Genomic DNA, 27,526 nt, shown 5'->3' on the forward strand with positions numbered 1-27,526 from the left:
GAGACATACCAGAATCATCTGAAAGACTAGCTGCAGCGTACTGCTACTCCATTTGATGTGCATAAGCAGACATAGTTTCAAGCTATAAGCTATAACAATTCAACAAAGATTTAGTCATAATTCAAAACAACATGGTTTGCAAAATTACAATTTGGTTCAAATTTAAGAACAGGATGAAATAATGAGAGAGTGAGAAAAATCCAGTTAGAAATTTAACTATGGTTGCTGAGAGAGTGAGAAAAAAATTACCTGTGAAAGACATTAATGAGCCACAAAACAAAATATGGGAGATAATACTAGAATGGATGGATATTTCATTAGAATGTACAAGAAAATATATATGTTTTGCCATTGTTTTTTGTGTGAGTCACTCTCCAAAGGAAGCTTCTTTTGTTTTTTAAGTGCCTTTCCTTTGTTATCATGTCATATACCCTTGTGTGTCTACACTTCAGTGGGAAATTGTTAATAAGACTGCATTGATAATGAGTTTGATAAGTGGTTGCATTCGCTTGGAAGCTCCTTCGAGACCATTCCAAGTCGAACAAACCTAAATAGTGTTCTTAATTGTGCCTCGCCCATAGCAATAATTGGTTTTTATACATTTGTATCATGTATATCACAACAAAAGTTAAACAAAGATCCATTTGGAAAAGTATATTTTTCCATTTATTCATGACACTGTAAATTTAGCTTGATGTTTCAAAATTCAATTCACACAAAGTTAATTGTGAATGCATTCATGTCCTTTCCAGAAAAATGTTACAAGAGTTTTTTTTTTGACATATGTTACAAGAGTTTTTTACATTTAATAATACAACTATTGTTCATTACATCTCATTACAGGAGCTCTTTACAATGTACTCCTAACAATTAAGTTCCTCTTCAGCAGCTTTTTCTTAGCTTTCTGCATCTTGATGATATAAGTATTAAAATAGGTGAATATGAATAAAGAATAAAGATGGATGTGTATTTGGGAATGTGAATATGAATAACTATTTGACGAAAATGCAGGATGGATTTGATATCAACTTCATTTGAGAGTGGACAACTGAGTGTTGAAACTTCATCACTGATTCATGCTGATAGTTCTCAATGTTAATTCCCTAGCAATAACGAATCATGGAAGTCTTTAGTCTTTCAATCTATTAAAGAGATTGAAGATTTTTATGGTAATTATGCATATAACACTGGATTTTCTATTAGGACTATGTTGAAGTCGAAGAACAATTCACAAAATAAGAAATCAGATAAGGTACATTATGTGCGTTATCTTTGTAACAAACAAGGTTTCAAGAAGGGAAGTTTGCTTAATCCTAACAACATGCCAACATCAGACAGTCCACTGGTTATTGAGTTTGTGAAAGTGAAAGAAAAACCTGAGGAAAAGGTTGGTTGTAAAGCTGGAATATCTTTGAAGCAGGATGAAGTTTTGAATGGGTATAAGATATATAGATGGGATGTGGATCACTGTCATCCATTACATAAACTAGAGCATTTGTGTTACCTGAGATCATTTCGAGAAGTAAATGAAGTTCAAGGACAACTAGCTCTAATAAATTCTAAAGCTGGAATGTCGATGAGAACGACTTATGAAGTTATGGGTCAAGGAGTTGGAGGCACGGAGAATCTTCCTTTTCGGTTTTCAGACTTAAAGAACTATCTAATGACAATTCGTCAAAAGGAGATGGTGGTTGGTGAAGCAACTGTAATTCAAGAATTCTTTAGAAATGAAGCTCTCTCAAAACCATCTTTTTACTATGACATCTAAGTTGATGCTGCGGAAGACATAGCTAGCATTTTTGGCATAGCTAGCATCTTTTAGGAGCACTTGTTGTGGAGCACTTGTTATTGTAAATTATAACATTCACATTCTTTGTTGTTACGTATTCATGATTATAGGTTGTTACAAAACCATTAGACAGTTAGTTTGGTTTCACATAGAACACTAGTAAAACCATTGAACCATACTTATTGTTTCAGTAATTGTTTTTATTTAAAACCATTTATCAATAATAAATTTCACTATTCTTTTATTTTATTTACCATTTGACAATTATTTAATAGGTTATGAGTGTGTACTATTAAGTGGTTACTTAATAATGATTTTAATGTTTATCACATTTTTTTTCTTACAAAACCATTAGACAATTATTTTGGTTTCACATTGAAAACTGTCAAAATGTGTACTATTAAGTGGTTACATTGAAAACTAATTTTAATAAAATTGAACATTTTTGGGCCAAAAATTAAATAAAATGAACGGTATACTATGATAGATACTATAAAAAGACACAACCAACTGATTTTGTCACTTTTCGTAGAAACTCGAGAGGTTTAACACGAAAAACAAACATAAAAAAAAGCAAAAGTATGTTTTCTTTTTCTAGAAGATAAATTGTTTAAAACAAATTAATAATTTCATTTAAAACCATTAGGCAGTTATTTTGGTTTCACATAGAACACTATCAAAACCATTTAACCGTACTTATGGTTTCAGTATTCCATGCCCCTAATTTTAGTAAAATTAAATTAAATTGAACATTATTAGGCCAAAAATTAAATAAGATGAATAGTATAATATGATAGATACTATAAAAAGACACACCTAACTATCAAAACCGTTAAACCATACTTATAGTTTTAGTATTCCATACCCCTAAGTTTGTTTCACCATAAACTTTATACAAATCCAGAAATTCATAAACTTGATACAAACATTAACAAGAAACTTAACACTAATCTAGAAATCCAGAAATTCAATAAAAAAAACATTAACGTGCTAGCTTTTGAATCAATTCTTCATCATCTGAACTTCCTTCGTCAGAATCTTGTGCAACATGTTGTTGTTTCTTTATTTGATGCTTCTTTTCTTTACCCTTGGACTTTCTTGTTTTCTGCTCCTTCTTTTTACCACCATCAGATGATGAAGCTGTGTCATTCCTTTCCTCCTCATCCATTTGTGTTAGCCCAAAACTGAATGATGGCAATGGCTCTAGCTTTTTAGTTTTTTTCACCTGCATGATCAAAGAAAACCATTAAATACATCTAATGGTTTTGGAGTACAACTCACCAAAACCATTTCCACAGCACAATGGTTTTAGCATAATTTTTAGAGTTTAACAAAGTTCTAACAAAGTGCATTGTGGTGTATGGCTTCTAAATCTCTATGTCCATATTACATCTTATTTTCACTTATATTTCTGGCTCTTGTGTATTTTTTCCTAGCAAAAATAACAATAATGAATTTTTTGTTATATTCAAATAATTCATACGCACATACAATAAAACCAAACATATTAGTGTCAGGCTTCATAAGGATGGAGCAAGTAATTGAAATGCGGCAAAAGCATTGAAAGAAAGCCAGTGCATTGGCCATTTGATCTCAGTTTATATGATCCCAGTGCATCGGCAAAAGCATTGAAAGAAAAACATTTGATCTCAGTTTATATGATATCCAACTGTTAAGTTGGATCATGTGTCATTGGATTTTCAATAAATCTAAGACAGTAAATTCATGTGCTGACCAAAACAAAATCACAAGCACATGATCAGAAACTTGCAGCTAGATCCTTTCAAATATTTTATTTGTGAGTGACAGAAGTAAAAAGAGCGATAAATTTAACCGGTCAATGGTTAGAATGCATTTAAAGTGGTATATAGTAAGCGTCATATCATAAACACTAAAATTCTACCAATCTTAGACTTGATAACAAGAGTTTAAACACAAAATTGAAAGCTAAGTATGGCAGAGTTTCAAGCACAGATCAGCAAAGAAGTTGAGACATACATATCTATCTGCAACAGAACATATAAATATGCTACAATTTTTACCAAAGATTTATCATGCTACCATTTTGATGCATATAAATGCATTGTGTATCAGATTCCTTAATTTTGTCATGTATTCTCAACTATAACAATTATCATTTGCATATATAACAGATCTACAAATGTTTTGGAAATGAACCAAAGTAAAACCATGTACACAACAAAATGGTTTCAGAGTAAAACTTGCAAAAACCATTTACACAGCATATTGGTTTTGGCATAAATTTTAAACAAAACATACTATAATAAGCACATTTAAACACTCAGAAACCATTTATTTGACTTGATTTTCCCCAATTCGAAATTAAAATGTCAATTTTGGGTTACACATGCAATTACTTTTCAAATTAAACAAAAACCATTTCTAACTAACAGAAACACTTTCAAAACTCATTGTAATTACTTGATTTTCCCCAATTCGAAATTAAAAGAACAAGTTAAGTTCAAACCTGTTTTGTTTTCATCATTTTGCTGTTTTGTTGAAGATGATGAAGATGCTTGCGGCGATGATGATGAAGTTGATGAATGCGGTTATGGTGAATGCGATTTCCGGTGATGGAAGTTTGTTTCCGACGTGATTTGCAGTGGTGGAAGTTTGCGACGTGATTTTCAGTGGTGATGAATGCAGTTTCCGACGTGAATGCGGTTATGGTGAATGCGGTGGTGAACGACGGTGTTGTTGAGTTGAACGATGGTGACGAGTTGAACAACGGTCACGAAGACGGTTTCCGGTGGTGAAAGTTTGTTACCGGTGGTGGTTGAAGTTGGAAATGGAGAGAAAACGCGCGTGATGCTCTGTTTTGGTTTGTTTGCTTTCTTCACCTGTCTTTCTTTGAGGTGTAGGAAGTAATTCTGTTGGGCTAGGTGCATAATGGGCTGGACTAATGCAGGCTTAAGCATGGTGCATAAGTTATGGCTTATGCATGATAACCACACCCCTTTATATTGTAACAAACTATGCATATCTTTTTCTTATTTAAAAAAAACTAAACATATATGTTTCCATGACACCAACAATGTAACAAATATAATATCATATAATATAAATTCTTATCTTTTTGAAAAACACCTAAAATATGGTATTCTTATAACGAAATTTGTTATAGAGCATAATTGAAATTAAAAAAACCAACTATTTTGATATTATTTAAATTATTATTTCAGGCTCCTTAAATTGTTTCTCCTATTCAAATATTTAACAAGTCATTTATATGATGATACATATTTGTATTCATGTTACACAAAATAAATGTTATTGAGTAAATATAGTATTTGTAAAAAAAATTATCTTTTATTTTTTAACATTTTTAGCCTTCAGAAAATATTTTAAACATTTTTTTATTTATTATGTTAATTCATAATAAATTCAAAGTTTTTTCCTCGTGAGTTTAGCTCCGATGATAGGAACAATGTATAAATATATGCCAAGTTCAGAGTTCGAACCTCGAACACCATAAAAAAAATTCAAAGTTTGTACAATATTTTGCCAAACAACATTTAACTTAAAAATAGCTTTAAAACTAAAAAAACAAAGAAATCAAACTACTTAAGCTTCTTTCTTAAAGACCATTATTTTAACTTTGTTTTGAAGTAACTTTTAGACCGTAAAAAACCTTGGCCAAACGGTATCTAAGTTCCGCTAGGAACACTATATCACTTTCTTCTTTCACTTTCTTCTTCATAAGAAGTCATTTTCTTCCTTTTTTTCATAGTTCTGAGACCATGCATGACTTGAGTTGACTGATTTTTATGGCTTGAGGAGTTCATTTTTCGACACTGTTTTAGTTTTTGCTTCATCATAGGTGGTTTCCTTCCTTTTTTCACGATTCTGCATTTTAAGGGTTTTATTTATTTATTTTTTTTTCAATTGTTAATGGATTATGTACCAGAAATTGTTATGTTGCATGGTTGTAGAAAAATCTTCCTTTGTTATGTGGAATATAGTAAAGGTCATGATGATTGAATTTTAGCTCATGGTAAGGTTTTGACACAATTGTTATTTTAGCTTCTGGTACTGTAGTTGAAAAAAAATTGATGCATGTGGGTTATTTTAGTTTTTGTGAGTATTGTAATAGTTTTCATATTTGGTTTAGTCTTTCTTATATCATTGGGCCGTACGAAAGTTGATTGGTGTAAATTTGTTTTGGTCATATCATCGAGGTCCAGAAAGTTGATGATACAGAAATTTGTGCATTTAAGACCAAGTTGATTTGATGATACAAAAATTGATCACATAGAAATATGTTAGCTTCTTTTTATATCAGGATGAACAAAGAGAATAAAATTAAATGATGTATTATTGTATTTCTATATAGGACTTTCAATGTCAAGAGATTATCACTACATTAAGGATCTCAAAAATGATTTGGACATTTGGAAAATAGGATTTGGAGTGCTGGATTCTTGGATTGTGACTGGTAGTAATGAAAATCAACACATGAAGTTCATTATTTGTGATGCAAAGGTTAGATGAGTTAGTTAAGATTTGTTGTAATTTCCTTTATGATTTATCAATGTTACTTATTAGTGTACATTTTGATTTATTTATATTTTTTGGTTTCTTTCTCGGATTTAGGGTGATCGAGTTCATGTAATAACTCGATATAGAGAATTGGAGCATTGGAAGACTTTGATAGAGGAAAACAAGACTTATACTTTGTATAATTGTCATGTGTTTGATAATGACATTGCATTTAGTTCCTTTAAGGTTGTATTTGGTTCTGGTACAAAGGTGCAGAAGTATGACAAGTTAACTAACGTTCTTACTCATGAATTTCGCTTTAAGTCATTTAAGGAAATACAAGATGGAAAATTCAAAACTGACGTTTTATATGGTATAGTTATGTGCTTTAATTTATTTATGTATTTGCTCCAATTATAATGTTCTTATAGATGTAATTTTTTTTTTAAGAAATCACCGGGCATCTTCATGAGATTGTCAAGACAACGCCAATTGGGACTGTAAAGAAATCGTGTACGAACATTGTGTTGAAAGATAAAAGGTATTGATTTCTAATTTGTCAGCATCAGATGATAGGATTTTGTATAAGTTTGATAATGACCTGAAAGATGTCTTTCCTTATGTAGTGGGAACATAGTGGATGTAACACTATGGGAAAAATACTCCGTAGCTTTATCATTTAACATCTATTTACCTTGAGTTCTTTGCTTCCATTTTGTAGACAATGGTCATCCAAATATATGTAACAATTGGTCAGGTTCGAGGCTGCTTATCAACCTACATCATCCGGTTGTTGAGAAGTTTAAGACTTACTTTGCATTACGATTTCACAATACAGTGTTAGAGTAACTTATTATTTCACAATCTGATTTGATTGTTTTTTGACCATGTTTCTTGAATTGTTGTCGTGACCTTAACACTTCTCAAACTCAGAGTCAAAGCTTCAGTCAGTACTTAAGTCAGAGTTTGGCTTCTTCTCAACGTACTTCGTACAACGATTTTTCCAATCTGTCTCAGGTTAGGCCAATTGTTGAATTTACTCAACGTACTTCGTACAACGATTTTTCCAATCTGTCTCAGGTTAGGCCAATTGTTGAATTTATAAACTTAGTCAAGGTCTGATTTTTTTATGCACAAACATGCTTTGAGTTTTTTTACGCACAAATTAAAAATACATATTGCATTATTCTTTATTTCATGTGCATAATTTGTGTTAGGATACATACTGCATCACTATTTGGAAAACAACTAAATTCAATCCTAACCAGTTTGGATGGTATTATGAGAGTTGCACCAAATGTTCGAAGACATCAATGTCAAATGGTGCTCTCTATAGATGCACATGCGGGAGTGATGCTTAATTTCCATTTGTTTCAACAATGTTAATTGGTCAACGGGGTACATATAATGCACATGCATGCATTTATCTAGACTTTATAGGAAGATAATATGAAGATAAATTAGAAGTCATGGTACATTTTCTTTAGCTTAAAACTAGTTATGCTACCTTTATTTTATAAATTATATGTAAATATATTCACATATATCTTATCCATGTTAATATGCATTAGACGAATATTGCAGTTATTTCCATGTTTAGCATTTCCCAAACAAGGTGTCAAGAACAATTCTGAAAGGAAAGCGCAAAACAATCACTCTCATTGATGACCAGACACAGAAAAAGTATAAGTGTCGCCTCATTACCGCCGAAAGAGCAAGCTATGAAAAATACTTGGGTGGGCAGTGGTTCAATTTCTGTAGAGAATTTGTGATGGAAGAAGGTGGTAAGCTCATCTTTGATCTTGAAAAGTCACCAAAGAACTTGCACGTTCGAGTTGTTCCAAAGTAGATCTTTGTTGCTAAACTATTTGAACTTCTACTATTTGACGTATCGCTTTGGACTGTAATCGTAAACTATCTTGACTTTGGTAATGCCATTTGTTCTTTTCATTTTGTCTGATGTAAATATTGACAAAAATCCCTTTTTGGTTAGTCTATGACACTTGCAGTCTCTTTTATAAACCTAACTATTATGTAACGTTAATCTGCACATTTTTGGTTCCTTCATTGGTTCCAATTAGTATCATGTTAATTATAATGTTGTTTTCCTAATCTCTTGAACAAAATAGAACATGCTTTTTTCCTACAGAAGATCTTTATAATGCTTTGCTAAATGTTTTAGAAATGTACATATATATATATATATATATATATATATATATATATAAAACATCTAATTAACACTGCAATTTGTTTCGTAACTAGCACTTCCCAAATGAGATATCAAGGACATTTTTAAAAGGAACACGAAAAACATTCACACTCATCGACAAACAAGCTCAAAAAAGGTATAAGTGTCGCTTGATAACGGCAAAGAGAGAAAGTTACGAAAAATACATAGGCGGCCAATGGTTCAACTTTTGCCGAGAACATATGTTAGAGGTAGGTGATAAGCTAATTTTTGATCTAGAGAAACCACCTAAAAATCGTTCAAATCGTTCCCAAATAAAGATTTGGTGTTCATGATCCGCACTTTCAACAAATCACCTTAACTCTAATCCTAGACTAGATTATCTTCACTCACCGATACTACTTCTTTGCTTGATTTCATCTGATGTAAATATGGGTATCAATCCTTTTTTGGTAACTCTATAACAACAACACTCTTTTTTATAATTTTGGATAATATGTAATCATAATTCACACATCATTGTTTCCTTTATTGGTTCCAATTGTTTTCATCCTAAATATTATGTCAATTTCTAATCTCACAAACAGATTACATGCACTCTTAATCAGTCCATACATATTTTATGATGAATCACAATGTTCCGTCGTTTTAACATCTCTTCTTTCGAAGAAATTTTTAATCGAACACGTTATTGAACCCGTGCGAAGCACGGGTTTGTAACTAGTATAGTAAGAAAATAAGATACATTATATTAATGATGACATGATATGTTATTATGGATCCAAACATCAATGGTGTTTCCATTCCTTATTTAAGCTATTTCTACAATTTTTATGCTATTCATTTGTCGCGTTAAGTTCCTCTAATGGAGAGAGAAATAAGGAATGAGTTCATCTTTCTTTAATGCTTGAAACCAATATTGATAATCACTTAATTCTAATTCATGATTGATGCATACAAAATCTCATTCCAAGTATCTGGACCCCTGCTATACACCAATGAGTACAATCCATCTGATGGAAATTATTGTGAATTCTAGGATTTCCATTTTTTCTCAATTCTGAGAGAGCTGTAATGTTGAGAAGGTGAACAGGCTTGTTTATTTTTTGCAACACATTTTGCAATGCATATGATGCTGGTGGCAATCCAAGTGAGGATGTGTTAGCTTGTATTTTCGACAGGCTACAATAAATGCAGTCAATTGAGTTTGACTTAGTTTTTGAAGAAGACTAAATGAGTTCGACTCACAAGCTGGATCGAGTCTATGGACTTAAAGAGATTTTGCAGTTCGATGGTGAAGCTTCGACAAGCAAGCAAGACATCGAAGATAAGTTGGTGCCGGATTAATAAGTCAAGCAGCAGTTACTATCGAAAGATGTCATTTGAAATTCAAAAGATGTCTAGAGTAGTTATTAACGGTTATGTTCGATAGTTTCTGTATAGGCAGTTATCTAGTATAAATAAGAGTTTTTCATAGGAAAAACGGGTCACAATTCAATCACACACAAAACTTACACACTCAAACTATCCGCATTCAAGGAGAAACAAGTAACAAGTTGCAAATGTATGAATCTGTGTACCAATTTACATTCAATTTATACAATTTAAGTTTATCCCTTTAAATTCCTTGTAGTTTACTTATTCTTTCTAGCAATTTACTTCAACGGATTCGATGCGTGTTTGATTCCGACGGTTACATACATATTTTACATCAAGAACATTCATACTTTCTGAAAAACATAAACACAACATGTCCCAAGATTTACTGGTTGATCTTGCAAGTAAACCATTTTAGAAACCAGCGGTTGTTTACCAAAAATCAAGGTAAACAGAATAATGATCCATTTATTGGTGTTGTCTCTTTTCCACAGTTTGTCACTCCTGGCTCATACCATTATGCTCCACTATTTTTATATGCACAAAATAAAAATAATTAGAGAGACATTAACACTAATAAACAATAATCATGCTAAACACATTAAAATAGTTATTTGACTTTCAACATAAAAATTAATTTTTTATATGAATTTTGAAAATAACCTACAAATAAACATAACTAAAACATTCAAAATGATTTTATAGACCCTAAAACAAACGGGCCCTAAATTTTTAGAGACTTTTTTTTTTGTTTTTTTTTTTTTGTTTTGTTTTAAGTAAGACAATGACGTAGAAAGGCTGGTTGCTAGTATATAATAAGTTGTGTGTAAGAAAGGTTCAATAGGAATTGTGTAAGTTTGGCGTCCGATGTCAAAATGACTATTATTATACCTTTTCCGAAAGGGAATTGGCCCTCAAGCAGAACTCCATCGCTTTGCCTTGACATATAGTCTTTTTAAGTCATCCGAGTTTGTCTGAAGCCCGAAAATTAGCTTTTTTTATTTTAGCCCAATTTCATTAATTTTCTGTTAGGACATTTTGCCCATTAGGGTTTCCCTTAGTATTTAAACACTTTGGTTGTAGCCAAAGAGACACATTTTCATTCAATAAAATTTCAGAGAGTCTATCTCCTTTTTATTGGTAGATTCCAGAGTCGTAATTCATAGGTTTGTTGCTTGCAAACATGTTTATTTTCAACGCTTGCAAACATGTTTATTTTCAATCTAGGTTTGGTGTTTGTTAACCTACGCTTCAGACAATTTTAGATAGGATTTATATGTAAGATTTGAGAGTCTCAATCTCTAAAAGTAAAAAGGACTTGATTTTGATAAAAAAGTAAGATGGTTATTAAAATCACTTGTAAAAAGCTTAGATCCGGTATAGTAGAACAAAGGCACAATTTTAATTAAAAGTGAGATGATTTGTCAAACTCACTTGTAGTGGATATAGGAGAAATTCCTTGGAAAAGAACTTTTGTTTTGCTTGTATCAACTTCTACATTAACCCAATTAGCCCAAGTTGTCAAACCAGTTCTAAAAGCTTCCATATGGTCCATGTCTTTCACTATTTTGTGAAAATTGTTGTTCACACATGTGTTTAAACAAAAATACACTAGTAAAAGACCAAAATACCCTTCGGCAGTTAACTGGCGCCAGTTTTAATTTCCTCGACAGTTAACTGCCGCCGGTTTCCTTTTCCTCAACAACTAACTGCCGATGTGTCCTGAAGCCTATGAATTGGCAGAAGCTTCAGTTTCTGGACCTATGTGTTTTAAAGACATAACACAACTTATTCCAATATTTTCACATCAACAACAATAATAAATTATCAACATTTGATTCAAAATAAACGCAAATTACCACGATGAAATAATAATGTACCAACATCAGTTAAAATACAAAATGTCAACCAAATATGGACAATAGTCATCAAAGTCTGAAAATGAAACTAACTAAGGCCAAAACGAACTAGTCCTATAACAAACAACATAACACTACTCATGGTCCTGCTCATGCTCCTGTTGGTGCCTCCTCAGCCTCCGGGCTTGCCTCCTGGTCAATATCGGTGCGATCTGCTCCCTCGCATGGCGCATGGCCGCAAACGATTGCTTAGGGCTCATCACCTCCTGACCCAACTGCTCATCAGCGTTGGCAACAACGCCACTGAGCATCTCATTGGTATCAGGTGAGCCTCTTGCCTCGTACAACTCCCACTAATGTGCAATGATTTGCTCCTCATTTGTTGGCCTCATAAGATGTCCTAGAAAAAGTGGCAAAATCTGAGGGTGAGACACCCTAGTGTACCATAGTATACAGACATCCTCCATCCTCCATGCCGCCTCTTGTGCTGGCTCACCCCAATCGGGCTCCTTAATTGTGTGATAACGGAAGTCAATGAAAGCTTGCACAATCTGAGTCGGTCGCAACTCAACAACATCCGTCGGATGTATAGGGACGTTCTGCACATATCTGTACTACCGCCTAACTCTCTCGGGCAAGTGACGATACACCTTGTCAACACCGCACATAATCCATCCTGAATACCATAAAATCTCCTCAAAATCCTTGATCTCCTTATGCTCTTCGTATGACCTCCAGGTAACGTCATCAAACCCCACCTTATCAAGCAATGAGCGATACGTCACCCCCTCTCCATGACCATTCTGTAACGTCCATTTTGCCGCAACTAGATAGTTTGGGATATAGTTGGGATCTGGATCAACACTATAAAAGCTAGGAAAATGTGCCAAAAACCATCTCTCACAAACCAAACAAATCACATTTATAGGTTATTACGCAGGAAAAAAACAAAAAAAAAAAAGTTAAGGTTCAAATGTGACAATTTCTTACAGTGAGCAGTGTCACACTTCCCCTAAGAGCTTTGCCTGCAGGAAAAGAGACCTCAAATAGACAGTGGTATATGTATGCCTATGTCATCACTTCCCAAGAATAATTACGCATCCTTGTGTAAACCAAATCGTGTAGCCTGCTCGCCTTAAGCGGACCCCAAAACCGTTCCTGATTACCATGTGGACGTCAGGGATCCAAAATCTTAACCCCCTAATTAATGGCTTTTACTTTGCGCTATTTACGAATCTGAAATAATAATAAAAAATTTAAACAACATAAACATTGTAAACATTAAATAAAAAAATTTAAACATTTAAATTGGCACGCATGTATAATTTCAATATAAATTACATGCGCCAAGTTAAATTCAACTTATAAGCTTAGATGGATCAATCTGTTGGCTCTGCTCCAGATCAGACATATCTACACAAAAATTTAAAAAATTAACATCATTCAACTTAAACATAAACTAAATATCATTCACAACATACATTCATCGGTGAAAATCAAAACCACTTTCAACCACATTCAACCTAAACATAACCTAAACATCATTTCCATCAACTACAATTATCTATAATCAAACACTTTATCAAAGACTTTGTGTGGATTCCCATCATTTCCATAACCTAAACTAACTACATAATCAATATAATTCTCATAAACTAAACTAACTAAATAATCAATAATCAATATACACTTTATCAAACTACAATTAACATCATTTCCATAACCTAAACTAACTAAATAATCAATATAATTCTCATTGAGGCATTTTATCAAACACTTTGTGTCCAAAGTATCAAACATATTCAAATTATGTTCATTTGGCACCATTCAAAACCATATTATACTTAAACATCATTTAAACATCAATTACAACAACTACATTCATTTATCAATTCATAAACTACACATGCAATTTTCGAAATGTCAATTCATTCATAAACCCTAACCACATGCAAATTACTCAATTTTTTTTAAAAAACTTAACCTAAACAAACTAACATTAAAATTACAATGATTAATTAATGCTACTTACTTGTGATAATGTGGGGATGATTGACTTGAAATTCGTGAAAATGGCTTTGGTAAGAATTGGAGAGAATTTGAGAGAATTTTAAAGAATGAAGGAACTGATACGTTTCAGTTGCTTCTGTTCTGTATAAAGGAAGCATCGGCAGTTAACTGTCGATGGAATCGGCGGTAGTTAATTGCCGAAGTTTTCCTTGTCATTTAACTGCCGCTGGTTCTTTTCCTCGGCACAGTTAATTGCTGCCGAGGCATTTACGTCTTTTACTGGTGTTTTTCAGCCTTTTTAAATGTGTCAACAACAATTTTTCCAGCTCTATGGTGTCGGGCCACACATTTTTAGGGGCCATTAAATTGTCAAGATTCGCACTCTGCTGCAGTGGATTTGTACCATCACAGGTCCTGACATGTGCTGGTTCCCATCATTTTAACCTTTTTTATCTGATTGGTTATAAGTATACCTATTTTTTAGAGTAAATTACACTCTCCTCCCCTCAAAGATGCTTGAATTACACTTCTCTTCCCTCTTATGTTAAAATATACGCTTTCCTCCCCTCTTATTCAAAACATATTAGAAAACATTTCAATCTCCTCCCTTTAGAGAAGCATGAATTACATTCCCCTCCCCTCTTATATTAAAATCTACACTTTACTCTGTCAATAAATTTTTTTATTTTAATAATCTAGCAAAAAATAATAATTTAACACACTTCAAAAATAAATAGTATTGCGGGTCTATTTTAATATAACCAAAATTTGAATACATATTTTTTCATTAACATATAGTTTTAAACCCTATTATAGAATATGAAACAACTCAAAATAAAATTTAAATATGTGAAAAATTACTAAAGACAATAAAATATGGTTATTTAAAAGTTAATTTTATACTCTAAATTAATAAAATTAATAGCAAAATATTTTAATTTATTTATCACTGACATTTAAACTATAAAGAAATGAATTTATTTTTCTAAAATGGTGGTTCAAAATTAGTATATATCATAAAAAAAATTATTTATGTTAAAATAGATTAAAACTATAAAGAAATGAATTTATTTTTCTAAAATGGTGGTTCAAAATTAGTATATATCATAAAAAAAAATTATTTATGTTAACCCAATTAGTCCCTTAACGTAATTTTAGGTAACACTTTCGTCCTTTATCTTTTTTTTGTAACGATTTAGTCCTTTATGTTATAAAATGACAATATTTTATCATTTTTTATGAGATTTTTTCGATGAAATTTGATTTTCTAGGCTTGTACGATGAAGATTTGCGTTTGTCTATGAGTTTGATGATTTTTTTTTTGGAGTTTTTGATTATTTTTTTCTTAAAAAAGGATAACTATGTTGTTATTTTATAACATAAAGGACTAAACCGTTACAAAAAAAAGATAAAGGACGAAAGTGTTACCTAAAATTAAGTTAAGGGACTAATTGTGTAATTTTTCCATTTTTCTAAAATGGTGGTTCAAAATTAGTATATATCATAAAAAAAATTATTTATGTTAAAATAGATTAAAGTGTAGTTCATATTTAATTATTAAGGGATGAAGTTGTAATTCAAGAGGAGAGAAGTATAACTTTTATTTTTCAAGGGAGGGAAGTGTATATTTTAACATAAGAGGGAGGGAAGAGTAATTCCAACATCATTGAGGGGAGGAGAGTATAATTCACTCTATTTTTATGTTATTTACGGTCTAGATTTTCTGGTGATTTTTTTTTAATTGCATTTGTTTACTAGGGGCCTATTTTTTTTATTAGAACATGGCCTCCGATTTAATCGGAACGGCCCTGGTGTTGCCTACCATAAATCTCCAATCAAACATAATTCTACTTGTGATATTAATCTTTTACACTTTTATAATGTCTTCATGCACAAAGAATGTTGTTCCAGGTTGCAAAACAAATGTCCAGATTAATTATAATAGAGAAAAGATGAAGATTTTGATACAAAATTATATATTCCCCTCTTTTGTCCTCTTTTTTTGAGACTCAATAATTTTAATTGCATCCCACTTCTTCATGTCTTTCCACCAATAACTTTGATACTAAATTTTTTTCAAACATTATAACTATAAAGAGAGAGAGAGGAAGAATGCATGTCCTGTCACTCTCCTTAACTGACAAGTAGCTTGAAACCATATTATCCCAAAAAAAACTACCCCGAAACCATTACAAATACCTTCTTCATTTTGGAATATCATCCAATTCTTATATCTCCTTCAATTGTACTTCTAGTTTTTTTCTTTTTGTTTTTTTTTCTGACACCCATGAGTTTTGTCTTCTGTAAGTATGTCCAAAAAAGGTGACATTGGATTTCAAGCCTAAACATTATATCATGGGTGCAATGGAAGAAGTTGTTGTAATGAAGAAGGATGAGACACATCAGATTTCATTAAATAACATATTTATTTCTGTTTATGTGTGTTATAACATTCAAAATGCTCACATAGAAATAATAGTGTTACATGAGTAAAAGTAGAAATACCTTAAAACAAAAATAAACAATGATGGATAAACAAATGTGCAGAAAAAGAGAGAACCATACCATTGTTAGTGCTCTAGCTCCTTGAGACAAAGCATCAACCTGAAATGAGACAACATATACACTTCACCAAGAAAAACCACTAAAATCACAGTTTTTGCAGCCTCTAAAATCAGAGTAAAATATTTATCTTAGCAAAGTGGAAAAAAACAATGAGCATTCCTTCAACAGCCTTGCCCATCAATTTCTGTAGAGTCAACATAATCCCCGAATAAAGCACACTCAACTTTGCCACTACACCAAACACAACAGTAGTTAAAAACCATAACATGTGTATACCTATTAAAATGTTCTAAAAAATTAAAAAATAAATAGGTTCTGCATCATGGAACTCCTTTTCTATAGGAATTTTGAGAAAGAACATGTATGAGGTTTATGCAACAAAAATTAATTATGATATAGGATCATTCATAATAATTAATTGCACATATTTAATGAAAACCATTACATGTTGTGGCTTGCACTGAAACCAAATCCCATTCAGTCAAGTACAAAGCAGTGAAACCCTGCATCTGACATTTGTTTAAGAGAAAGAAAATTGAATAATTAATAACCTATGAAAAGGTTTAAAATCAAAATTGAAACAATCACTTAACAAAGTCATTTCAGATTTCTTCTGTTGCTGAAACAGATAGGTAGCATTCATAAGAATATTGGCAAGCCTCGTGGATCTTGGAAGGTGTGAATCAGATCATATTTAAATACACAATCACTACAAGAAAATCAGCAATTTACGACACTTCGTTTGCGACCCTTACCTTATAACTGCCTCAAAGTGCATCTTTGCGACGGTTGTTGCGACTGTTCTAGTCAACAGTCGCAGTTTTTTTTTGTTAAATTAGAAAGGCACGTTGAAATTACCCATTACCACTGGCCAAATTTTCCATCTTACTCCAAGACTCAGTTTCATCTCTAGCTTTCTCCATCTCACTTTCCCAAAACGGGCTACAACCCTAAGACCCAAATTTTCCCAAATCTCCAATTTCCCAAAACACGCTCCAACGCCTTCTCACTTGCATTCAATCTGTGTTCCCTGAATCTTCTCACTTTCAATTGTTCCAATCTTGCCGAAACCTAACCTAGGAACTCAATCGGTCCAATCTCACTCAATCGGTGCTCAATGGTCTCTGAATCGGTGCTCAATGTGCTCAATCTCACTCCATCGGCTCAATCTGTGTGGTGCTCTGAATCTCTGAATCGGAACTCAACCTCGCTCAGTCGGTGCTTAACTCTGAATCTTTGTTCTCTCTATCCTTCTCACTCTCAATCGTTCACCACACTCAATTTGACTCTCTCACTGCGAAACAGCTGCGACCCAATCTGTTCAGGTTATTTTTTTTATTTTTTTAAAGAATTCATAGTCTTTTTATTGTTGTTAATTTAGTGATTATTTTTGTTAATCTCTTGATTTTGTTAATTTCTCAGTTTAGTGCAATTCGGTTTCGCCACTGGGTTTCACCGTGTTTTGCACTTCTCTCATACTTCACTTTCTCAAGGTAAATACCTTGTTGCCTATAACCTTTATTCACGTCAAATTTGCTTGATCTGAGGTTAATTTTAATTGATATGGGATTGCTGAAAGTGTAACTATGAATTTAAATTTAGTTTTGATTTGGTGTTAATGTGAAATGGTTTAACGGGTGGTTGTTAAAATTTGGGTATATTAATCAACATGCATGTTGATGTTTCATCTTGTTGTTTTTTAAGATACTATTGAAGTTTAATTTCTTGTTGTGATTTTTTTAAGACAATGTTCAAGTTTCATTTTGTTGTTTTATAAGATAAGGTTGTGCTCTCGGACTGTTTGATATTGTATTTGATTCTTGATTGTGTTTTTCTCTAATTTGTATATGTTATCGATTGCTTGGAAATAGTATGTGATATATTGGTGTAATGGGAGGAAGATTGAGAGATGTTAGTTAAATTGTTTTGGAACCTGTTGGTTTATGATATGTTGTACTCCCTCCGTCTCAGAATTATTGTCTATTTAACATTTTTTCTTTTTCTCAAAATAATTGTCACTTTATAATACCAATGCAGCATTTATTATTTTTTTCCCACTATTATACCCTTTTTTATTGAATTTCATCCAACTTAACTACTCCACTAACTACAATTAATGAGGACATTTTAGTAAATGCTTCTAATTTTACCATTGAAATCAACACAATTAATCATTTCCTTAATAATCGTGCACAAACCTTAAACGACTAATATTGTGAGACGGAGGGAGTATGTTACATGATGCGATGACTATCGTGTTTGTGACGTGTCTTTTGTTTTGTGATTGTTGTGTTGTTTTGACTACGACTATTGAAGGTTTTGTATGGAGTGTTTTGTGATTGTTGTATTGTTCTGACTACGACTATTGTTTCATATAACCTTTATTCACGTCAAATTTGCTTCTCTCATACTTCACTTTCTCAAGGTAAATACTTTGTCTCCGTCTATAGGAAAGCACATCTCGCCGTTATTCCTTTGGAGCTGACACCTTCGTTGAATCTCATACCCAAATCTTCAAAATCATTCATGAGATCCGAGAGAGGGAGGAGAAAGAAGTTGAACCCAAATCCAACGCTTTCAATCAATCAAAAACCAGTGAGTTGTTTAGTTTTTTTTTTTTTCAGTTCTGTTGTGTTTTTATTTATGAATTCTTTGTTTTCCCTATGATATGGCACTTCTAATTGGGATTTGGAACCCAAATTAGTGATTTATTAGAATATCAATGTTTAATTCATAACCTAAGATTTTTTTTCCAATTAATATTTTGAATTTTTTTATTAACAAGCCAACAATTTGACTTATGATTGTTCAGTAAAAAAGGGGTCTATTTTAGAGTGAAGGGTTGCAAAGCTGCTATTAGATATTGGGGATTTCATTATAATTGATTATTTTGCTTGTTATGTTAATTGCGATGACTTGCAATATCTTGATGCTTCATGAAACCTGAAGTGATTATTAAAAGTCAATATTATAAAAGGAAGTTGTTCGATATTGTTTTTTGAAGGAAAAAGTTGTTGGATATTTGATAAGTGAAGTTAGCATAATGTGATTATGTAAGCTCTTATGGAGATGAATATTATTTTTATGAAGATTTATAAATGTTTTGCACAAGTGTGTAAATGTGATGTGAATGTGTTTGTGTGTAACTATGTAAGCTCTTTTGAGATTTTAACTAGGTTCGTGTGTGTGTGTGTTTGACTGCTATCTAATGCTTTAGTTTACTTTAAACTGTGATGGGTTGAAATATTGCCAGACTAATTTGCAAAAAAGCTCACCCCTTTTATGATTAAAGATGAGGAGTACAAGGTTGTGGAAACACTAGAGCTGAGGAGTGAATGCCTTGGCTTGTTCTTCTAAGTTGCAGCAATGAACAAGACATAATGAAAGTTCTTGAACACACAGAAGACCCAAGATGGCTTTAATGAAGGTAAACCGAGATACTTATTAAACAAAGAGATATATTTGTGTGGAATTCCCTCTGTCCTTGTTTATGACCATATTTTATAATTAACTTTTTTGTCTTGATATTTGGATTTTGACTTGTTAAATAAAAATACAATTTGTTTACTGAATTGATATTCAGTAAAGTCATTGGTAGTTGGATGACGTTGAAGACATCTTAAGGTGGATGTCAATACAAAGTCTAGTAATGGACTTGGTAGCAGTATGTCAAACTAAATCAAAATACTTCTTTTTACAAATGATGAACGAATAAATTTTTATTCATGATCTCTAGCTTATTATTCATGAATTTGGTTGTTTCTAACTTTCTATACAAATGCACCAATTATTGAATAGTGTGTTTTGGAAAAAGAATAGTGTGTTTTGGAAAAAGGTTAACCATTGTGGTATGTCATGTTATAGGTTAAGAATGTACCTATTCCAAATGATGAACCTCAAAAACTTGTAGGCAAGTAGCCAAGTCTCTAACAATAAGGCTCTAGGTATGTCACTTGAACCTTTTCTTCTAGATTTTGAGAGTTTTTGAGATCAACTTCATCAAAACTATTTACTTAGTTACAATATTAATGTCAAATGATTAACTGTTAGATTAAGCTTCCTTTGTTTAAGCCTAACAACATACAAATGTATTGAGCATATTCTAATTCATAGATTTTCAAACTTTCAGGGATCTGCTTGGGGCTGGGTGAGCATGCTTTGAGATCTTGAGGCCCTTGGCTTATAGTCTTTTGGCAGAAATTGCACATCATGTTCGGCAAGATCTGTTTTTATCACATGTATTCTTTTCCTTGGACTTCGTCTCATTTTAGATTTACATGCTGGTTTTAGTGATCTACTAGTAGTAGTAAGTGCTGTATTTACATGTTGGTATTTATACTATTATAGAGAATAAGAATATTATTTATTTTTATGAACTCTATATAATTAAATTAAGAGTAAACCCACAATTTGGCTCATGAAATATGATATTTAGTCGTATCAGCATGACAATAATTTAGTTCCTACGACTTTTGGACCATTTTAAATTTAAAAAGTGCACATTGAGGACCAAATAAATATTTAAAATCATTCAAACAACTAAGGTGTTGGTGTAATCTTAAAGTATTAATGAGATTTTGTCATAGACAACTAAAATTACTATCAAAAGCATACATTAGTTCAACTAAACATATTATACAAGACTCCAAAGAGAATTATGAAGGTGAGAAAAACACAAGGGGGGGTTGAATTGTGTTAGCTTTTTCTTCGTTTTATCCTAAGCTGAAAAGACTGATCAGAAGCAAAGTGAGAACTGCTTCTGAAGTGAAGTTCAGGACTAATATGCAGCAGATAAAAACAGAGAGAGAGAGAAAGAAGAAAGACACAAAGCAATTATAGAGGTTCCTTCCACAAACCGAAAGTAGTCCTGTCCCCCTTGCACTTCCAAGGAGAGTTCACTATAATGTAATATCTGATTACAACTGCTCACTGCTACAACTAGCAAGAGACTTCAAATTGCTCAAGCATACAAGCAAGAGACTTCCTATTCTCCTGAACACAATCAAGAGACTTTTATTGCTCAAGCACAACTGCAAGAGACTTCTAATCAAACACAATTACAGGGAAAAATATTTGAGGTTGAACATTTGATATACAATCAGAGGTGCTCACAATTACAAATAAGATACAGACTCTTTAAGACTCTAGAATTTCTAAGATATGAACTTGAAAACAGAAATTCAAAGTGAACTTTGAATGCAGAACAATTTCAGCAGAGTTTTGGCACTTGTAAATTGTTATTGAGTCTGATGTTATGCATTACCAATCTCTGAGTCTTCACTCCTTTATATAGAGGTGTGAAAGAGACGTTGTGAAATTTCCAGCACATCAAAAAGAGTCGTTTGAAGCTTTCATCAATCACCAATGATCTTTTGCCTGATATGGTAGTTGTCCTATGAAGGATCAATTTGAAATGCATTCCCATTGTGAAGGAACATTGGTGCAGGCAGAGCTGTTTTTCTTGTCTTGTAGCAGGGACAAAGCAGAGTAGTGAAGGTAGTGGTTGTACACTTCGTATAATTGTACTTTTGTCAACGCTTTTTGAAGATAAGCATCCAATACCTTCAAATCCATTCAAAATGACCGTTGCTTTGTATTCCCAGTCTTCTGCATTGCTTTTGAATCCATTAAACAACTTTTGAATCTTTAATTCTTCCATCTGATGAATTTCAGCTTCTGGTGAATTCTAGCTTATGATGAGGTTGCTTCTGATGATCTTGCTTCTGATGAACTTGCCTCTGATGACGTCATCAGGAGCACTCTTGTCTTCAGGAGCACTTTTGTCTTCAGGAGCGCTTTCTCTTCTGATGCTTTAAGCTTCCATTTTCTTGATTTCTAAGCTCTCTTTTGTTCTTCAGAACCTATAAATGATGTCAAATTTTGTCTATGGTCCTGTACACTTGAACAAATATTAGCTAGTCCAATTGACAGTTTTTAATACCTTGTTATCATCAAAACTCTCAAGGTTCATTGTTAAACACATTTTGTTCCACCAATCTACCCCTTTTTGATGATGACAAAACAATAGTATTTAAAATGTGCAATTGTTGTTAATCTAATTAACAAGTTGACTAAGGGTTTGAGGTTTGCAAGCTACCCCTGAGTCTAATAGTTCTTATGGTGAGTTTTGTAAGCTCCCCCTGAGTTCTATCCAAGTTAATTAAATTCATCATTAAAAACGTAATAACTCTCAGAATATTCTCACATTATATAGACTAAGAGAAAAGAAGTTGGTCCTATTAATTTAACTTGATTAACATTAAATTAATGGGGCTCAGAGCCTATAAATACTATACATACTACTCCCCCTTTTGTCATCAACAAAAAGTTTTTAAAGAAAAACTAAAGACAAAAAGAAAGAAGTAAAAGGATAGTGAGAAATTTTTTTAAAATACATAGCATAAATTATAAATATATATACCAAAGCACAACACAATATATAAATCAGAGCATAACCATAAGAAAGATCAGAGCATGATAAAGGAGATCAGAAGCATATAGAATTGATCAGGAGCGCAATATGTTCAGAAGCAAAAAGTGTTTGACCGAAGCAAAAATAATATCAAAGCAAAAAGAAAGAAACTAAAACTAAACAAGCTAAATGTGTGCAACTAAGGGTTGGCTTGTTTATTCATCATTTCCATGATCTGTCTGATCATCAGTTGAGTTTCATCTTGCTTCTTCTGCATAGCTTCCTGCTGATTCTTCAGCTCAACCTTGAAGGCCTCATTGCTCTTTATCAGATTCTCTTCTCTGAATTTGGCTTCTGTCAAGGCTTCTTTAGCTTCTTCTAGCTTTGCTTCAGTAGAATACTTGTATTCAAGCATTAGCAGCTTCTGTTCTATCACTTCCTTCTGAAGCTTCTTAACTTCCTTTTCCAAAATTGTATTCCTTTGAATCAGAGCTAGATCAGGAGAGGTTGTTTTGATATTGATCTTGTTGAGGAAAGTCAAGTCTAGGTCTCTTGGATTCACTCCTGAAGGGATGAAGTCTGTAACTTCTCTTCCTTTGATACTTGGAGGATTCTGCACCCATGTCCTGAGAATCTTGACTTCCTACATACTGTCATTGATTCCTTTCAGCCAGTCTTGAAGCTTCTTCTAAGCTAGATCTTGAGCATTTGTGCATGTTGTTTGGAGCGCAGACATAATGTAGTCAACTCTTTCCTGGAGTCTGCTCCATCGCTTTTCATAGTTTTCTTTATGCACTAGATCATTTCTAGCTTGGATAAGCTTGACCAACTCCTGACCTACATTCTCACACACATGCTGAAGTAGAGTAGAATCAAGAAAGATGGTTGGTTATGAGGGTATCTTTGTAGGTTTAGGTGGAGCTGTGGGTACAATGGCTAAGTTGGATGATGAAGGTTGGCTATTTGTGGAGTTAGTTGATTGAGTGTTACTGGATGAAGGTTGATCATGGGTAGTTTCTATAACCATGGTGTATGATTGAGGATTAACTTGATCATCCTCAGATTCAGTATCCATAGATGTGGCTATAGAAACAAAGTTGTTTATGCAGATTGGTTTAGCCTCTATGTACAATTTCAGGTAATGGAATGGTGGATGGTTGGGGTTGATCAGGAACAAGTTGTTCAGGAACAATGTGTTCAGGAACAACAGGTTCAGGTGAGGAAACATGCTCAGAAGTAGAGACATGTTCCGGGCTAGTAGTTGAGGTCATCTGTGGGTTAGGTAGTTGTTGTTGGGGGCTTTCTGAAGCATCTTCCATAGAGGCTACTTCAGAGGCTCTTTCTAAGTTTGGCCTAACCTCTGGTAGTTCAGCAGAATAGTGACTAACTAGATTGTCTATGACAGTGGTGTCTTGTGTTTGGTTGGTTGAGGGTGGTTGAGATGATGATGGTTCAACATTTACCTCATCAGGTACAACCATGTTAAGGGGTTGAATGATTTGTGGTTGAAAAGGGTGGTTCAGAGGCAGTCTTTCACAGACTTTGTTCCTCATCTCAGACATTTCGCTTATCCTTTCATTGATACAAGGAACCATAGGCTCAAAAGGAATTTTCTGAGAAGGCTTTTTGTAGGTCTTGGTTGATGATGACAAGCTCTTTTTAGTGAGAGGGAAAGCTAGACTAATGGGTATGTCATCTAAGTCAAAGAATGATGATGCAGGTGAGGATTGGGAGGATGATGATTGGGTTGAGTCTGATTCTACATCTACAACAATATGAGTGTGAGAAGACTCAGGGTTACCTGAAGTGTCTTCTGGAGCAGCGGTTTCTGATCCAGCAACAATGTCCGCCTGGACTCCATCTTCAGCATTCACAACCAAAAGCAAGTTCCCCACTTTTGAAGATGCCATTTTTTGCAGATCTTCAGTGGCTTCAACCATTTGTTGTGCAACCACTCCAACATCTTTCCTTGTAATGCTTGATGCAGGGACCTCTATTTCCTTTACAATTTCCAGAGCCTTCTGGAGTGCAGCAGCATCCTCATCTTTCTTCCTCTTGACCTCGCTTGTAACCAAATCTGTAGAACCTTCAATACCTTCTACTTCTTTAGTCACATAGGGTGACTCTTTGATCTTCCTGAGCACTGGCTTTCTCTTTCTCTTAGGCACTGAAAGCTGTTCAGGAGCAGCTTGAGTGGAAGTAGCTGTTTTACCACTTCTGGTCTTCTTGTTCAGAACCACATCAGTGTCCAGGTCCTGAACTTCTTCTTCAATTGATTGCATGCCAGAGCCACCAATCTTAAGCTTCTCAGAAGCTTTCTCCTTCTTGGCCTTCTTGGAAAGTTTCTCAGCTTCCAAGTATTCTTCTTTGGAGGTCATCTTCCTCTTTGACTTTCTACTTCTGGCCACAGGAAGTGCTCCTCCATACATTTCCTCAGGAACATCATCCAACCTGATGACCTTCCCATAGGTTTCATAGTGGTCATTGATGAAGTTCATCTGAACTTCAATTGGGTCCTTCTTGCAGATAAGAGGGAAGTTCTCCATCAAGTTAGACTTAGCCATTGATTCACTCAAGTCAGTAGCATGTTTAGTAACTGCACTAATCAGCCTCATGTGCTTGAGTGTGCTCCCATTGACGAACTTTCCTGTTAGAGTGGCCATATGTGCATCTGAATAGATTTGAACACCGCAAAGTACATCCAGAATCCCTCCTTGATGAAGGATTTCTGATATCAGCCTTCCATAAGGAGCCCATCACCTTTTCTTTTGTTGACTCTCCCTCAGTTCCTTGATCATGTACTTGAAAATGTATTTGGGAACATTTACCTTTTCTTTCTGAATGAAGTGATGAAGGAAAACTTTCTGACCCAGTGAAGGTTGATCACTGCAACCACCTTTTGGTAACAGATTTTCATTCTGAATCTTCAGAAGCATTTTCTTCTCAATGCTTAAATCAGCATAATTTCCTGGAGTACTGGAGTTGAACATGGTCATGTTGACAGTTTCATTCCAGGGGTTGTTCTTGGCATTTGGAATTTCTACTCCTGAGTATTTACCAAAAGCATCTATTCTGAGTACAGATGCTATTTCCCATTCAACAATAAATACAGGAATCCCCATAACACTTTATCTAATTTCCACACAAGTGAATGGTGCCAAGCCCATTTCTTCTCTCTTCTTCCCAGCGAGAGAGGGATTGAGCAGAATCTTCTGACTTTCTTCAGCTTCAGAAGCAGCTTTGTCATAAACTGATGCTCTTACCCAGAAGTGCTTTACCAGTGTTTCATATGTTGGTGCATTCAGCATGTTGAAGTATGGCATAAGCCCTTGAGCTTCGTAGTAGCTTCTGATGTCACACCCATGAAACGCTAGAGAGTTTGAAATCCACAAGATTCTTTGTTTGAACCTTTAACTCCCACTCTTCTAAGGACATGGTCTTTCCCTTAATCTCGTAGGAAGGGGCTTCTTGTGAGGACGATTCTGGAGCACCTTCTTGTATGTTATAAGTTGATTCTGGAATATCTTGTTGCAAACTAGATGATGCCATTGATGATTGAAGAAGTTTTAGGGTTCTAGGTTTTGAGTTGCAGAGAGATTGCGCTTACTTCGCAAAGAACGGTTGAAAGAAGAAAGTGTTTGTTGTGAAGTGAGTAGTGGGTGAATTGTCTAAGTGTTTTTAGTAAAAAAGTTTGCAATTCAGTAAATGGGACAAACAAACACAACATTAATGACAAAGGGGGCGCGTGAATGTATTTTCAAAGCTATAATTATCATTCCCCTCTTACGTTATACAACCGTACACATAAACCACGTCAGAAGTTCTCAGAGTATCTGCCAAGTTAGTGGGCAAGGTGTCACTAAAAAGTAACTTCCAGCGTTTCTACTAACTCTGCTATTCAGGAGCACAAAACCCAGCTTCTGGACTTCAGATGCCGACGTCATCATCAGAAGCACATTTTCCTCAGAACCTCAATAAAGAGCTTCTGATGGACCATAGCTTCTGAACAGACTTCAGAACCTAAATACCTATTCAGGAGCAAGCAAACTTTAATTAGACACAAAGTGCATGTTCAAATTTTTCTTTATAAAATCAAATCTTTCAACAGTTAAAGGCTTAGTAAATATATCAGCCCATTGATTCTCAGTATCAATGAATTGTATATCTAAAATTCATTTTTGAACATAGTCTCTGATAAAATGATGTTTGATTTCAATATGCTTAGCTCTTGAATGAAAAATTGGATTTTTAGACAAACAAATATCAGTAGTATTATCACAATAAATGGGAATACAGTTAGCATTAATCTGATAGTCTTCCAACTGATGTTTCATCCAAAGTAGTTATGTACAACAACTTACAGCTGAAATGTATTCTGCTTCTGCTGTAGACATAGCAATAGTTGCTTGTCTTTTGCTAGCCCAGGATATCAGATTATCACCCAGAAATTGACGACTGTCACTGGTTGACTTTCTTTCAATCCTATCACCAGCATAATCAGCATCACAAAATCCAACCAACTTATAATCTAAGGATTTCCTGTAGAGGAGTCCAAGATTAGTTCTTCCTTTCAGATACCTGAAGATTCTCTTAACAACAGTTAAATGAGATTCTCTAGGATTTGATTAGAATCTTGCACACAAGCATACACTGAATAAAATATCTGGCCTAGATGTAGTGAGGTATAACAGAGAACCAATCATACCTCTGTACAGCTTCTGGTCAACTTTTGTTCCAGTATCTTCTTTGCTTAAGGTGCAGGTTGGATGCATTGGAGTGTTCATCACTTTACAATCTTCTAGCTTGAACTTCTTCAGAAGCTC

The 27,526-nt window shown here is 33.7% G+C and overlaps 2 protein-coding genes, 2 long non-coding RNA genes and 1 pseudogene across 4 annotated transcripts; 3 read left to right on the forward strand and 2 right to left on the reverse strand.

Annotated features, from left to right (window-relative positions):
• The first annotated feature begins 1,012 nt into the window (after positions 1–1,012).
• Positions 1,013–1,886, forward strand: LOC146915880 (uncharacterized; annotated as a pseudogene).
• A 670-nt stretch (positions 1,887–2,556) lies between these two features.
• Positions 2,557–4,686, reverse strand: LOC146915881 (uncharacterized). Its single transcript, XR_015013603.1, has 2 exons — positions 4,278–4,686; positions 2,557–3,014 (listed from the first exon to the last, which is right to left on the reverse strand). It is a non-coding gene; the product is annotated as an uncharacterized LOC146915881 (long non-coding RNA).
• Positions 4,687–6,151: 1,465 nt separating this feature from the next.
• LOC146915882 (uncharacterized) lies at positions 6,152–7,138 on the forward strand. Its single transcript, XM_085721474.1, has 3 exons — positions 6,152–6,292; positions 6,404–6,551; positions 7,011–7,138. The coding sequence occupies exons 1-3, from the start codon at positions 6,152–6,154 to the stop codon at positions 7,136–7,138; spliced, it is 417 nt and encodes a 138-aa protein (XP_085577600.1).
• A 4,712-nt stretch (positions 7,139–11,850) lies between these two features.
• On the reverse strand, positions 11,851–16,800 carry LOC146915883 (uncharacterized). The gene is made up of 6 exons (XM_085721475.1): positions 16,737–16,800; positions 16,440–16,522; positions 16,292–16,330; positions 12,343–12,615; positions 12,175–12,225; positions 11,851–12,069 (listed from the first exon to the last, which is right to left on the reverse strand). The coding sequence occupies exons 1-6, from the start codon at positions 16,798–16,800 to the stop codon at positions 11,851–11,853; spliced, it is 729 nt and encodes a 242-aa protein (XP_085577601.1).
• A 351-nt stretch (positions 16,801–17,151) lies between these two features.
• On the forward strand, positions 17,152–20,714 carry LOC146915884 (uncharacterized). Its single transcript, XR_015013604.1, has 6 exons — positions 17,152–17,616; positions 17,714–17,784; positions 18,742–18,886; positions 19,584–19,718; positions 20,156–20,235; positions 20,421–20,714. It is a non-coding gene; the product is annotated as an uncharacterized LOC146915884 (long non-coding RNA).
• The last annotated feature ends 6,812 nt before the right edge of the window (positions 20,715–27,526 follow it).

The sequence above is a fragment of the Medicago sativa genome, chromosome 6, assembly GCF_051527215.1.
Source record: "Medicago sativa cultivar Bolivia chromosome 6, Bolivia_mono, whole genome shotgun sequence".
NCBI classification, from domain to species: domain Eukaryota; kingdom Viridiplantae; phylum Streptophyta; class Magnoliopsida; order Fabales; family Fabaceae; genus Medicago; species Medicago sativa.